The following is a 16,529-nucleotide window of genomic DNA, read 5'->3' as shown; positions in this document are numbered from 1 at the left end:
TGGAACTGAATCCACGCCCTACTGAGTTAGGATCACAGCCAGTTCCCTATACCCTTTGCAGGTAGAAATGAGATGGTTTCAACTAAATAAATATGGCTGCCATTTGCCATTGAGTCCAAAAAGTCTGCTATCTGACTGCTGTCCATGAAGATGACTACCAAGGAAGAGCTGTGAATATGGGAAAAGGAAGGAAAGCTAAAAGTTACTAAAATGTCTGCTCTTAATTCAAAACTAACCAGGAAAATAGTATCTTGACATTAAATTATAATAATATATTTCATAGGATGGTATAGAATGGGATAGCTTAAAATAATGACAATGCTGTATTAGAATTTATTACGAATAGCAAAACTGAAAAATTAACATCACCTCCTCTATACTCTGTGTTATTTCTCCAGTCACTTAAGTCAATTTCTGCTGTGCCAGCAATAACCAGTTCCAGTTCTCTTGCATCAAATACAGACACAAGTCGAGCATCAACCACCTGTGAAGGGAAACAAAATACAGAAAAAAGTACTCATTGCTTCTATTATTTTTGCCTTTTACTAAATAAGCTCCTCCATTACAAATATAGTATCATTTTTCAAGCAAGGAGGTGTTCTGGCTTGTTCAATGCATGGCAAATTTTAAGGTTTAAACATGTTTCAAAAGTCAAATAAACAGACTGTTCTTCTGCTCTGTGTGTGGTTCTATTGTGTTGTGGTCTGTTTTGTTTTAACACTGTAACTGCATTCAACTTTATATGAAAATCATACTCTCTGGAAGGCAAGTTATTCAACAAATAATACTGAAACACTCCAGGGCAACATGGATTCAGTACATTCAAGTTTGATGACCAAATGCAGAAAATGCAGAAAACATACACTTCACAGACACTTAGGCAATTCCACTAGGCTGGGGTGAAATAAAAAACTCCTTCTATGTCACATGAGATCATGTCAAGAATAAAAGAAAAGGCTACACTGTACACATCAGAGTATGTATTGGCACTAATGTGAATAGCAGGCACGTAGCTACTCAATGACCAACAATTACTTTGATTTACATACCAAGACATTTGACTGTTACAAAACAATAAAATGAATCCACTGTTTGGACTTATGCACTGTTACTTCTACTTTTACATTTGTTATATAAATACTATATTGGTGGGAGCATTAAAAATTCATATTGGGGAAATGTTTGTTGGGGAAACAGTTCACAAATAGGATTTTTTTACCTCATAGAAACCACGAACTAGACTTTCTGTTTGCTGCACAACCCCTCTCTCAATTCTCCATTTCACCATTCTCTCTATGTATTCTTTTTTGTTTTTCTCTGTGACTGGGATGTTGGCACCTCCTGGCTTTAATTCCCGTTCAGTGATCTAAAGGTAAAAATAAAATAAAATAAAATAACATAAAATAAAATAAAATAACCCACCACAAAATAATGTAAAGACAAAAAGGATCACTTGTACACTTTGTTGTGCTAATTCCCAATATGATTAACCAAGCAGAGGCCAGCTTTACTGAACAGGAGTACATAAATTCAGATGATACAGCTGAAGCCCCTGTTTTGATGAAATCATGACTCAGAAACAAGCTACCAAATAAGAGATATAAACCAACTTTGCATTGTCATCCCTGTAGACAGATGATAGAAATGGGTTTTCCTATACCATATAACCTTTGAATGCTGACAGACAATACTGACAAATTTAGATGAACTACTGTCAGCAAAGAAAACTCAAGTATGGGACATTTCATATAGTCTTCAGAAAGTCTGTTTAATCAGAAAGCCATGTTTGGCAATAGATGACACATTTCCATAAGATTTTACAGCTGTCTGTATCATATATGATTTTTATTAAAAAGTACTTAAAATCATTTGGGAATGACAATCATTTTTAAGTCCAGAGAAACAGTTACATAATAGACTATAAATAAGAAAGGAAAGGAAAGTAAGAATCTTTCACACCTGCCCAAAAACTTCTTCATTTACAGTGAATGTGAGATCTAGGATATCATGTATATCGTTGTCTTTCATCCACTGCAAACTCTGGTGGAACTCCTCATCAAGGTATTCCAAGTCACTCAGGTCACATAGTCTAACATAAACAAGAAGAAAACATACATATATAGCCGACAGCCATAGTGTGTGCTCAGTAACAGAGCTAGACAGGACAGCCCTACAAAACATACTGAGAATAAAGGGAGCTCAGAGAAACCAACAGAACAAAGAACAGTGGTTACTAGATTCCTTTGTGCTGAGGTCCTGAAGTCAAATTAGTAGAAACTATTCTGACTTTGTGTGTTCGCCTGCTAATGGTAACAGTGGCTGCCTGTTCCACACTTATTCTCTCCATTTTGTTAAACTGTAAACTCCAACTTTGAAATTTTAAAGAACTTTTATTTATATATTTCATATTGTTCCCAGGTGTTTGCCCTGTATTTAATGAAACTTTATTTTAAAGCTGAATTACAGAAAAATAAAACCCTAATAATTCTATAGATAGAAATAAGCCACCTAGTATGCAATTCATCCCATAAAAGAAACAGGAACTTCTTATCACTAGCAACTGGCACTGTACTTATTGCTCAGGTTCCTACTCTATCACTTCTTTGATTGCCCTACTTGGCCAGTGATGCCAGCTTTCACAGCTTATTTATCCACAGCTCCCAAAACTGTCTGTTGTGCTTTTGGCTATGTTGCTGCTAAAGCAGGCACATCCTTCCCAATCCAGTCTGCAGGCCATCTACTCTCTTCTCATTCAAGCCCTTTGTTAGCACTAACTTCTTCCAAGATCCCCACCAGAAGTCAGGTAACAGCAACATTTACTTAGGTCAAATTCTGCCATGCTTATTAACACTGAATAACATCTTACCTCTCATAAAGTACCTCTCACTGCTACCTCCCCACGGAAATCTAACCTTGTTTCTGTGCTAAGACTCATGAAAGGACAGATGGGAGGCAGCTCAATTCTTTGTTACTTAAAGACTGTCAGGAGTTGACTTGGGACAAAAATGATTTTAACTTGCATCCTGCAACAGTGGCCCCTAATGAGCAATATGATCCTCACTGACCCAGTAATGCCCTAAGCACATTAGAGTTTCCTGCAGGGATGTGTACAGACTACAAAGCCATTAGAACCAGCTATGTAACTCTACAGAAGGCCTCTGGTGGAGAAGCATGCAGCCACTTTGCTGTGTCTTACTGCACTCATGAATCAGAACCAGTTTGGTTAAGGTGGCAGGTGCTGGCTCTGGGTTATTTTTAAAACTTCTAGATAAGCACTAAGATAAAGAGTGAATGGAATGTAATGACTCCATGATATTACTGCAAGAGTCTTTGCTCTTCTTTGCACAGGCTCTATACTATTCTATTAGCTCCCCTCATGGCATTTTCTCTAAAATTAAGCGGCAGGAATAGTTTACATGCTATAAAAGCAAATACATAAATAGTAAAGTTTTATTTCCACAGCTCCATAAATCTGCAGGATATTTTTCAGACAAATAGAAATCACCCTTCCAAAATGCATAAATATTGACTCCCAATTTTAGGTTCCCAAACTTGAGATACATCATTCCTGACTTTGAGTAGTGTTGAGCAACTGCAGTTTTCATCTTGAGCTGAAGCAGTGGGTGTACAATAGCAGTAGTTTTCAAAATCAGACCTAAGGTATCTTAAAGCTGAGCAAGTCAAATTGGAGGCAACCAAAAATTAAAGGCTACCTTTGAAAATGCTGGTCTTAAATCTAGATTGTCGAGTGATTCATATCCTGTTCTATAACTCAGTAAAGCAAAATGAACAAGCATTTTATTAATATCTGTAACAATACCACAATCTTTGCATGACTTCAAGTATTTTATAGCAGAAAGATAATTTAAAAGGTTAAAACTAATCACAAGGTTTTCATACTGATCACAATCAACATTTGAGTTACTAGCTAATACCATAAGTTGGAGCAAAAAGACTAAAATAAATCTTGGATTAACTATAAGCAGGGATCCAGGCTTTCCATTTAATGTGGAAAAATGCAGATTTTCTCATTTGAAGAAGGAAATGTGGATTTCCCTCTTTAAAGGAGAAAAGTGTGGAAGGAAACCACAGGAAACCATGTATTGTCCTTTGCAGGCTGGCAGCCTTTCAGCCTGCAAGGACCTGCTTGGGGCTGGGAGAAGTGGGAGAAGGGCGACTGGAGGCAGGGGACATCACATGCATGTACGCACATGTACACACATAGCTGGCATAAAGCCAGGCAGCGTGGTCAGACTAGCCCCAGCAGCTGGATGCAGGTAAGTCTATGGGGGGCAGAGGTTGGAGGGCCAGGGCTTGGGGACTGTCTGGAGGGCTGTGGGGGGTGTCTGTGTGTGTGCGTGGCAGGGAATATAGAGGGGATGGGTGTGTGAGAGACAGGGGTGGGACAGCAGCAGCTGGGGACCCTCTCCACCAGGGCTGGGGGTGGGGGTATAAGGCTGCAGGTCAAGAGTAAGGAGCACCAACAGGACTGGGGGAGCTGTGGCTGCTTGGGAGTGAGGAGCACTGGGGGGATGGGGGCCTGTGGGTTGGGAGTGAGGGGCACCAGCATGGCCTGGGGGAGCAGAGGATTGTGGGTTCGGAGTGAGGAGAACCAGCAGGGCTAGAGGACTGTGGGTCAAGAGTGAGAGGCACTGGCAGGACTGAGGGCCAGCGGCATGGGCAGAGGCAGGCACTGGCATATCAGGGTTGCTCAGTGCCACAAAGCAGTGGGGGGACAGCCACCACTGGACCCACATCCTGGTGAGGGAAGGTAGCAAGGGGAGGCCTGATTTTTCATGATAGTCAAACGTCAAAATATATAGGTATTTAGAATTTATTTTATTATAATGATGGAGGCACTGGTAGGCTTCCAAATTGCTTTAAAATTGTAAATATATAAATTAAAATTGTGTTAAATTGATACCTATTTACATAGTGGTGTTTCATTTTAATCATGAAAAAACATGGATTTTGGGGGTTTAACCAGAGAATTTGCAATTTTTTGAACAGAGAAAACCAGGATCCCTGTAGACAAGTGACCAAATAATTACTTATATTGCTTTATTTTCCTAGGTATGAAAACTTGAACATTTACTGCAAAAGAGAGAACAATTCCACTTACATTCGGAGGAGGGCTTTATAAAAGGGCCGGGTAAAGAAGGCATCTAGCAGATACTGATGTATCAGAGCAAGACCAAGGATTCGACCACTAAACCTGAACCTAAAAGACAAAGGAAATGAGTTATACCCAGTATACTCGGACTTTGTGGTTTACATGTTGCCCTGCGATCCACACATACAAGTTATATATACAAGTTCCTTAACAGTATATTTAAACCAGATAGCTAAGGCTCCATTGTAGTATCATGTTTCTTTTTGTGTTCCTTTAAAATTCACTCTAGGGTCTAAGGGAAAGTCTGCAGGGCATGGAAAGTCCCTCTGTTTTACATTTAAACTGACTACTTTTCAGTCACAGAAACTGTATACTAATTCACTCTATATTGGCATGATGTAAACCCTCTTAGACTTGCTGGTACTGATGGGATTGAGATCAGGCAAACAGCAAGTCTGAAAAACTGGTCTTTGTATATATTCTGTTAGATGTTAAGGTAAGGTTACAATGTGTCCTGTTTTTGGGTCCTCCCATCTCCATATCAACAAATATCCGGGATTGTCTTCTGCCTCCACTTAGCATCCAAGTTTTTCCCAGCACTTTCTGGCTTGCCCCAGCAAGGAGCTGCTTGGGATGTGAGGAGCAGGGGAGCTCTTCGGGGCCAATGGGGAGCTGTGTGGGCAGCAGGGCTGGGAAGGTGGGGGGCATGGGTCAGGTGTGAGGGGCACCAGCAGGCCTGGTGGGGCATGGGGCTGCAGGTCAGGAGTGAGGGGCACTGACAGGACTGGAGGGAGGGCTGTAGCTTAGGAGCAAGGGGCACTAGGGGGCTGGCGGACAGTGGGTCAGGAATGAGGGGTGTCGGCAGGGACTGGGAGGGGATGTAGGTTTGGAGGGGGGGCACCTGTGTGGTTGTGGGGGCAGGGGCAGGATACTGTGGGTCAGGAGTGAGGGGCAACAGTAGGGCTGGGGGATGTGGCTTGAGAGTGAGGGGCAGGGGCCTCCTCCACAATCATATTACCCCTCCACCCCAACAGGAGTCCTCTTTTTTGAAACTGGAAATATGGTAACCCTAGCTGAGGGCACAGTTCCCTTTTTAGAAACAGTATGTATTGAAGGTCACTGTGAAAATGTCTTGCATTGTATCAGCCCTCCACATATCTGAAAACAGAGCTCAACCTAAGGATTTCAGTGAAAAAGGGAAGTTTATAGCCCTTTTGTTTGGACATAACCTCAGCATTGTTACAGTCAGAAAGACCAGCACTTGATTATGTCTTTGTCTATGCAGTGTGCATGATGGGGAGGCAGCACACAAAGCTTTTTCCCTCCATGCACAGGGACTGGCCACAACTACATTCCTTACATTCCCCCTGAGGCAAGAGCTACGCAAGTCTGGCACTAGTGTCTCCAAAAGAATGGGCTCACACACCACTCATCATTAGCTAGCTCTCTGCATAAATATGGCTGGGGAAGAACATAAAAAGGTTAGCAGAGCCATTCACAACCCTGAAGTTTTTCCTTCCAGACTGCCTGCACCCTTTTCAGATACTGCATTTACAGTTTGTTCTTAATGAATTTATATTTCTAAATCAACAGGTGCACAGATATGCAGTGCACCTAGCCGGCCAGTCATTTTACAAATAATACCATACCGAGGTGCTTATTTTGATGGGATGGATGTTTATCTTACTGGGGTGATCTGACCCCAGCTGACTTCCTGCCTCTTGGGCAGGGGGCTGGACCCGAAGATCTCGTGAAGTCCCGTCCATCCCTAATGTCTATGAACCTCTCAACTACACTTCATTACAATGGGCTTCTATTATTTGAAACTCTAGTTTGCCTGTAGAGTACTGCAATGTATAACCGCCATCCCAGAGTTGCTGTAATTTAAGTGCTTAGATCCAGATTCACTGACTTTTACAGAGATGCACTGATCTGTATCTGCTGAGAGTTGGGCCCTTAATCAGGAAAGCTGGTTTATGTAAAAAATGGCCTTAGTTTTAAAGAGGCAAGGATTTCTTAGGGTTATACAGTTTCCCTCGATTTATGCTACATATGCGTTCCTAGAGAACAGTGGATAAATCAAATTCGCATAAATCGAACCCACTTTACAATGTAACAAATAGGGATAGGTTCCCATGGTGGAGAGGGAGGGAGGCTAGGACTAGGGAAGGGGTGGGGGGAGGGGTGCCACTCCTGGGGTTGCACAAGACAGCAAAGCAGAGGGAACAGAGCAGCACTCACCCCAGCCCTGGCTGCAGCAGCCTTGGGAGTGGCCAGTGCCAGCTGCCTGCAGCTCCTGGGCTACACTGTGCTCTGCCTGCCCCCAGTGCCTGGGCTTCACCTGTTCCCACTCACCTCTACTCCTGGGCTGCGCCATGCCCTGGTGCAGGCAGCTGGTGTCGGCTGCTCCTGGGGCCGATCCAGCATGGGCAGGGGTGAGTGCAGGCAAGTGGAGCCCTGGGTGGCAAGGGGAGTAGCACTCACCCCAGTCCCTGCTGCAGCAGCAGCCCCAGGAACAGCCGAAATCAGTTGCCTGTAGCCGCTGGGCTGCACCATGCCCTGAACCCCCTGGGGCTGTCTGTCCCCACTCACCCCAGTTCCTGCTGCAGCAGTCCCAGGAGTGGCCAATGCCAGCTACCTGCACCAGGGCACGGTGCAGCTCAGGAACAGAAGTGAGTGGGGACAGGTGGAGCACGATGCAGCCCAGAGCCTGCAGGCAGCTGGCCGCTGCAGCCAGGGCTGGGGTGAATGCTGCGTCCCATGCTGCCTGGGGCTCCGCTTGTCCACACTCATGCCAGCCCGTGCTGGAGCGGCCGACACCAGCTGCCTGCATCATGACACAGCACAGCCCAGGAGCTGGGATGAGCCCAGGCACAGGGGGACAAGCGGAGCACAGTGCAGCCCAGTGGCTGCAAGCCACTGGTGCCGGCCACTCCCGGGGCCACTGCAGCCGGGGCTGGGGTGAGTGAAGCCATGGCCCTTTCTCCTCCCCACACAGACTTACCTGCTTGGGTCGGGGGGCATCTATGCTGATTGCATAAGAGCAAATTAAATTGCATATAATGAATTATGGGTCTAAATATGCTCATCGCATAAGAGTGAATTCGCATATAAAGAACTCACATAAATCAAGGGATACCTGTGTCTCTTATTGGACCACCTGTATAGTTGGGATAGAGTTAGACAAGCTTTTGAATGCAAGACATTCCTGATGAAGAATCTAACTATCTACTTGTTCCAGCAAAACTTATCACCCTGACAAATCCTTGCTTCTTGCATAATTTCTAGACCATCATGGCTAGAGCAGCACTCTTAATACTACCATTAATTAATTTTAAAGAAACTAACTACACAACCTTTCATTTTTTTCTCTGATTGTCTTCAGATCCCTCATTGTAGATCCTGACCTCATGTTTTAAAGGTTATATAAAGTGCCTCTTGATCCAGACACTTTTATATTTACCACTGACTGCTTTATCACAAGAACAAGATTTCATAGCATTTCCTCCAACAGAGATCAAATGCCTTGCCGGATATGATCTGTATTGGTAGAGAAATCCTAAACTATGACATGCAGCTGAAATCTCCCCGTATTCATTGAGCTGACTAAACTAGTCTATTTTTCATTCACAAAGGGCTGATAGTGAAGTGACTTGGGTGAAGTGACTGCTTGTGCAAAAGCTGCATGGCATTTCATATTGTGAGCCAATCCCACAATGCACATTAGAGAAAAGTCAGCTTTGCTGACCTGATGAGAAATATCATTTAAAACCAACTCGAGAAAAACCAGTGAGGAGAGTCTAAAGAAATGCAATTATTTGACTACTATTGGTTAAAAAGATAAAATTCCATAGCACACGTCTGATTACGTATGAGCTGATTCTTTGCAAATGGGGACAATAGAAAAAAAATTAAAATTAAGATTAAAAAAATAATTCTTACCACTCATGGTGATTGTCCACAAAAGCAGACATGGGACTTATTTGAACTGTGTAGGTATCATTGGCTGAATATTCGAATAAACCATAATATGGATTGAAGAGTTCTCTGGACACCAGGAAAAAAAATTCTCTTGAAGGTCCACTGTAATCCAACCTTTACAAAAATAAAGTTAATACAAAGGATTTATTTTACACAAATGGTTTCTTCTACAATCTGTATTCCTTAAACATATATGCTAGGCTTTTCTAACACCCTGTCACTTCTATTGAGTGGAATCCTCCTAAGTAAAATACAAACAATCATCACTGAAGGCTTCATTTAGTATATTACAGTCTAGTGTTGAGATGTAATAGAAAGGAAAGGTAAAGGAAAAGCAGAAATCTCTTGTATGTACAGTGTACAAAATAAAAAAGCCACTGTTAGTCCAAAGTTGAAAAATTAAGAAAATCGTATTTTGTTTTCACAAATTGGGAACTATAAGAACAACCCAATGGGTTTTGTCCTGAGAAATATAATTGTAAATCAAATAATTGCTTTGTCTTCCCTGATCTAAAAAACTTTATTTATTCTTAGGGAATATGGTGGTTATTTATCAACTTTGTTTATTAGAAACAGCAATCTTGAACTAGCAGGCACTGAAGGAAATGCATTCTCTGAGTAACATGATTACACACAGGCTGAAGAGTCTCACTGCTGAAACAGCATTAAGGATGAGCTTGCAGTCCTGCCATTTCCCCCAGGGTCACAACTGGAGCATAATATGTATAAGGTTAATACTTCTGGAAAGGTGAAAAATGGAAAGCTAGGGGCTTTTCCACAGTGAATGTGAATTATTATAACCCCAAACAAGGAACATAAAGAACCTTCTGTACCTCAGGAACCATAATTAGCCCCAGTACAAAGATAAAACTCACAAAAAAGGTAGACGTTACACTTTAAAGGAGAGTCTGTACCTGGTAAGAGTGAAAACAGTTATTTGATACACAGCTAATATTCAACAGTTAATGATTATATAACTCACAAGGACACACTTTGAACTGTATGTATGGCTATGTATCTTTTTTCTTATTTTGATATATCAATATACAAGTTATATTTTGATATATAAATATATGAACTGGGACATAACTTTGGATGCCATTAGTCATTAAAAATGTAGAATAATGATATTTAATATCATGATTCTGCCCCTTACAAAATAACCAGATTCCCTTCCAAAAAGAGTTTTCATTATATATTCCACCCTTTAAAAATGCCAGCATTCATCCTATTCCCTCCTTCCATAAATCTGAGCATTTCAAAGGCTATTTCAGATCAAGGTGGATGCCAATGCTATGAGTGCTCTGTGTGGGATGCCTGATCAGATGTTCTTTGCAGTTCAAAAAAGGAAGTTTTGGCTCAAGCACATCTGCTAACTGCAGCAACATGACTCAAAAGGAAGACAGCTGTCAGGCTATGTAAATATATGTCAAAACCAAAATCTGAAGGATCTACCTGGAAAGCAAAAAGCAAGTAGGGCAAATTCTAGAGGATCAGTATAATTTGTTCACAGAGCAAAAACCAGCTTAACCTGGGGCTGGACCCTCCATCAATTTCAGTTCCTGAATAGATTTAAGACATAACCTCATATAATTCACAATGCAGTAGTCTAGTCTCAAAGTGACAAAGGTACAGATGGTAATGACAGCAAGATCCATATAAAAAAGAACCATGTGGTCTTGAATTTGATTCTCAAACAGTAGCTTTGCATCTACCCACTTGAGGAAAAATAGGCTGGTAACATACCCTTGGTCAGAAGAACAAATGTAGTCTGTGCCATATATTCTGTTTGCTTTCCCAGCCCATCAGTAATCCCTCATTTGTTCCTGGAGTGAGAACCTACTAACCAGCTCATATCTCTGCTGCTGGCAAATGACAAAGTGTCAAATGGCATTAGCCCAGGCCAAAGGATGGTCTTACAGTTGAGGCACTATACTGGGACACAGGAGATCTGGGTTCAGTTCCCTTCTGTAGCTGAGTGGGGCACAGAATTAATTTCACTTCAGTTCCCAAGCTATAAATATAAATAAGAATGCTTTCCTCATCACAGAAAGCTTTATAAACATAAATTCATCAACATTTTAAAGTTTAAAGGTGAAGGAAGCCATAGTACCCACAAAGACAGAGAACTTGGTAGATGGAGACCAAGTTGGGTTAATCCCATTGTGACTAACTCTCCCCTAACCTTCCAAACAGCCTAACATCCGTATTACATGGGGGGTGGGGTGGCAAGACAGACTCTTCTGTGTCTTCTCACAGAATAATGGTGCAAAACTACACTCGAATCTCTCTGACAGAGTAAAGGACAGGTATTCTTTATTTTTGCCAAAGTCCCAGGAATGTCAACGCTACTTCAAACATTTTCAAAACAGCTGATTAAATCTGTTATCATCAGCCTGGGCACCAAATTCATCTCTAAATTTCATTCACCAATTTAACCATGTCATTCCCAAACTGTAATCAGATTAAAGTCAAGGAAACCTGAAGCACTTGAATATCACAAAAGTTTACTCACCCTGACTTTTCAGTATTCTCTAGAAATGGAGGAGACACAAAAGCAACTGTTTAGACTGAATAATCATTTTCTCAGCAAATAATGCACAGATGCTTTCTTAAGGAAAGCAAGCAGTCCATTCTCTCTAAGTGGAGCTCCCAGTAGAAAGAGATAATACACAGCAATTTATGGGGCATAGTTATATCTCAAGTATAGCCGTGACAGCGGCAGAAACTCAAGGAGAGAAGCCATAGTGTCTGGAAATTACTGTCCCATCCTCAGAGATGCTACAAGTGCAATATGAATCTCAGAGATTTTGTCCACCAAGCAATATAAAACTTTTCCTCACAACAGAAAGATCTTGATTGATTTAGTTGGCAAAGAGAGCTCAGACTACCTAGAACGATCACCAACCTGCACAGGCTGCCTACGGACCCCCTGGATTGTATGGTGGAGGCAAAGAAATTCTTTTTACCTCCAGATGCTAACAGCAAAAGAATGAAAAAAAATCCTCTATCACAAAGGATCAGCTGCAGCATCATGTTTCTGCCACTCTTTTCTAAAACTTTAGCTTTCATCAATCATCTAAAAAGCAGAGTAACCTGTAAGGATAAGAGGTGGTATAAAGTCCATTGCTGAACTGCAAATAAAGCCACTGGTGCCCTACTGAAGGAAGAATATCCTCCCCCAGTCAATCAGAAGCCTGTGGGCTCAATTAAGCTCCCAGGTCTCTCACCCTGACAGAAGACGTGGGCACCACCCTCAAACTCAGAAGGACACGACAGCCTGAACACCAGACCGAGGATATGTGTTGCCACACAGGCTAAATCAGTAAACTCTTGAGGCAGTTCCAGGGCTGTCAGAGCAGCTATTAAAATACTATCTTTGTGCTTGAGCTAACTCCAGCCATTTCACAGCGCTCCTTTTGTACACAGGATTAATATGACTCATGTCAGAGGATCAATCATTACATTCCTGTTTTGTCAGTTAGGTTTATCCTACAACTAAAGACTTGGCACTTAGGTCACTTTATACACGAGGCATGCAGCCACACAACAGCTGCATAAGGAGGAGGCATCTGAGGATTCAAAAGCAGAAGCATTGTGGTTGGCAGCAGGCTTCTTCACTTCTGGGAGCACTGCTTAATATTTTAAACCATTACCAGTCCGTATAAACCCACTAATTGACACAAAGAAGAGACTGTGCTACTAGAGCCATTAGCTGGGATAAAAGATTTGCTGTTTTTCAAGTGACCTTAATTGAGCAGGAAATTTCAATTTTTTAAGAAAAACAATGTTTTGGATTTATCATGGGTGAGATTCTGAGCACCACCTTTAAGGGTCCAGGAAGTCCTAAAGTAACTTTAAGTGGCTGGCAAGTCTCCCTCACCCTGATGCTAGAGAGACCACTGGTGTAACCTAAAAAGGCCAGTGGGCCCATTGGACTATGTTGACCTATGTACCATAGTACTTCCCAGAAACTTGTGTGTACTAAGGGACACCACTGCCTTGGAGCATATCCCCTAACTGTGTACTTGGGGAGAGACTTTGGGAGCAAATCTTAAAGCTGTCTCCACAGTACTGAACCAGGGGCCTTCTCCGGTTAGTGAAACAGGGACTTTTATACTGTTTATACTGTTTTGTCCTTGGTATAAAGGGGCCACATCTGGGGTAAGGATCTTACACCATATTTTTAGATGCCATCAATCATCCTTACATTCTTCTGTCATTTTAGAAGACCCAAAACAAATAATTGTCCATTAATTAAGACATACATACCACAATGACAGGTTTACTTAAAAATATCTAGGATAGACAGATGATACTGTTATGTTTAATGTCCATAGCAAATCCAAGCCCATGTGGTTGCTTACCAGCTCCACATGTATATGCGCACCCACACCCAACACTCTTGTGGCAGAACTGCAAAATCATGCATTTTACTTAAAAATAATTAAATTTAGAAAAAAATATATACATCTGAGGTTCTTTTATTTCCCATGTGGTTCTGAACACGCAGGCCACATTTGCAAGCTTGCTTTGTTAACATAAAGGGTAGAAACTTACTTTAAAAGACTGAATAGAGAGCTTCATGTACTCAAGCAACTGAGGATTTAAGAAAAACACCAGCTATCGTAAGATTCATCTTAAAATTGTGCAAATAGCAACGGTGAGGTTTAAATTACCCTAACTACTAGGCAAACAGACCTAGAATTAATCAAAATATTATGTACATACAGTGAGGATTTCATTACTGACTTAAGATTTCCAGGGCCACAGAAATGCCAGATTAAATTCCTTCCCCAATGTTATAAAGAAAAATTGCAGCAAAAAAGTAGAGATTGGATGGGAAGATATGCTTCTCTGAACACTTCTCCTATGACTCCTTCCGTTGCCTCAACCCATCCTCCTACGTGTAACCAAATGAGCTCTATGATACATATCCTTGCACAATCTGAGATGAAACAAGATTTGTTTGCACACATCCTTTCGTCATTCAAAACATACACTTGTAAGCGGATGACTGATGTCAATTCAATTTGATGTTATTCATAATTAACCCCTTCTTTACTTTAAACAAGGATGTGTTGTATAGACTGGCTGTAAGGGGAGAAAGGAAAAATGTGTATTATATGGCCCCCTCATCCAGGCCACTGAGTCATTCCATGTTTTGAAAAGTAACATCCTAATGTGGTCTGATGAAGGAAAATAATCTTCTTGGCCTTATATTTGTATTATTAACTCAGTTCTCTCTTTCATGTATGATTTTCATTCTTTTTGCTTTATGTTTAAAGTTTGATTGAAGTTGATAGTTGTGAAAATTAAGGCCAACCTCACTCTTTGGAGTAGGCCCAGTACCTGTGCCTGAATCCTGTGTTATCAATACACTTTCAGTTTTGTACTGCACCAACCCTCCCAATTATTGGCCTGGAGTTTTGCTTGGATCAAAATTATCTATCAATCTGTATTGATGTGGTAAAATTATCTTTATCAACAAGCCCACAGTTGCGGCCAGAGACCACCACATTTTATTGGAAAGCTTTACTTCTTAAAATTACGCTTTTAAGGTTACACTTAAACACACTACAAATCTTAGGGCTTTTTAAAGGAGAATTTATCTAATGGTGTACAAGTTGCTTTTACTGCATCAGGATCAATACAAGTCTTTGGAACATCCTACAGGCTATTAACAAACAACTGCAAACACCCTACCACTGGGTCAGGATGTATTTTACACCAGTTTCTATAACAAAAGTAAACGAATCTCTGAAATATGAGAGAATAAACTTATGTATATATTTACAGTAAAGTTAATCAGGCCCATAAAAGATCCTAACCTTGCGCTATAGCTGTGAGAATAAAAAAAGATATCTGTATACAAATGGACAGTTAAATACAAAACTGATCTTTTTCCAATAACTGAGAATTCCAAGTACGCAAGGAAATGTGTATTTATTTGCAAGTGTGAGGATTTGAAAAACCAGATACATGAGCCATATTCTCAGGCCAGCCTGCACCTTGTCACAGCAGCTGAACTACACAGAAATTGCAGGGATGGGGGAACAGATTCCTCTGAGTCGGATGTTGGTATAGCTGCAGAACCTACTATAGTTTTTGACTGAAACAACTCGCTATTCCTCTTCACCACAATGTGAAGGACAGAAGATCCTCTAAATGGCTGGTCTTTTAGACATGTTCCTCCCTTATTCTATCTCTCTGTATCATCTTCACTTACTGTGCAAGTGGTGCAAGGCAAAGGATGTGGACCACAGTGGGCTGCTCTTCCTTTGTGCTACTGAACTGTATCAGGTTATACTGCTAGGGCTCTTGTACAGTGACAAAGTCTGGTCAGATTAGTCCCTTTGTGTCGTATGAAATTAAAGGCTTTAAAAACATAGAGGGGCCAAAAAGCAAAAGAACTAAAATCTGAAGACAGAAAGCAGTTCACCATTCAAGTTTCGTTTGGAGAAAGGAAATCAGATCAATTTCTTAATCTGGCCTCATAATGCAAAACTTCCAAGCTCTCCAACACATCAGCATTCTCTCAGCCACAGGCTAAGCATCTGCTGCTATGGCTGTGAGATGTTAGGAATACTTTTGTTTATTTAACAGATAGCAGCAGACCACTGGAAAGTTTTGTTTGTGACATAAGACCCTGACCTTGCAAAGGACCATCTGCCTCTTATGGTAAGAGTTGAAACGTAGTTAGACGTGTTAGTCTGAAATCAAGTGGCTGGGTAAATTTGCACCTTATAGCCTAACCAAAGTAGGTAGATAGACACTTAGCTAGATAGATATAGCACAAGGTTTTGTGGGCTGAAGCTCAGTCCACAAAAGTTTGTGCTATGTATTAGAAAAACATAGAATTAACAGAGATAAAAGAAATACGGAAAACGTGAGAACTAAGTTTTTTTCTGCTTTCCTGGTGACACTGAGACATACATTGGCAAACCCTCCATAGAAACGTACACCTAACTTCTGAAAAGTTTTACAAAAAGCTTTACACTATAAAAACTGTGCATTACAAAAAGCTTAACATTTTAAGAAGCCAAAGAAATCATTCTGAACAGCTGTTGGTTCTAGGCTTATGTATGTGGCATTTCCTGACCACAATCCTTCCTCTTTTCACTCTAGACCACAATAGGTGGTAAAAGAGCCAAGCACAGCTGCAAAACATAGTATAAACATTGTGTTCATGCTTACTTCCCTCTTCTACTCACCCTTCCTCCCCAACAAACGTGACATAGAGTTTATTTCTCTGTAGGTCTTTTCTTGAGTAACCCATAATCTGGTTAAAGGCATCTTCCAGCAAGTGGTCTCTTCTGATGATTAACCTGCACAAGATAATTTTCAGCAATTCACTTAATGGAACTGTATCAGAAACCATCCACTTACAGTAAGAGATAATAAAACAACTGCTACCAACAGCATTTATTTTCAG

General features: G+C 41.1%; 1 protein-coding gene across 2 annotated transcripts in view; it reads right to left on the bottom strand.

Annotated features, from left to right (window-relative positions):
- HECW2 (HECT, C2 and WW domain containing E3 ubiquitin protein ligase 2) overlaps window positions 1-16,529 on the bottom strand; it is a 329,502-nt gene that overhangs the window by 13,646 nt on the left and 299,327 nt on the right. For both annotated transcript variants that reach the window (XM_090045208.1, XM_090045209.1), the window contains 6 exons: window positions 16,309-16,422; window positions 9,056-9,208; window positions 5,123-5,221; window positions 1,960-2,089; window positions 1,220-1,366; window positions 370-484 (listed from right to left, as the gene is read on the bottom strand). In XM_090045208.1, coding sequence (XP_089901334.1) covers window positions 370-484; window positions 1,220-1,366; window positions 1,960-2,089; window positions 5,123-5,221; window positions 9,056-9,208; window positions 16,309-16,422 — 758 coding nt within the window. The remainder of the gene's footprint in view (window positions 1-369; window positions 485-1,219; window positions 1,367-1,959; window positions 2,090-5,122; window positions 5,222-9,055; window positions 9,209-16,308; window positions 16,423-16,529) is intronic.

The sequence above is a fragment of the Crocodylus siamensis genome, chromosome 4, assembly GCF_052110815.1.
Source record: "Crocodylus siamensis isolate JL-2025a chromosome 4, ASM5211081v1, whole genome shotgun sequence".
Classification (NCBI taxonomy): Eukaryota; Metazoa; Chordata; order Crocodylia; family Crocodylidae; genus Crocodylus; species Crocodylus siamensis.
The sequence above is the reverse complement of the archived record's forward strand: the minus strand, read 5'-3'. Positions and strand labels throughout refer to the sequence as shown.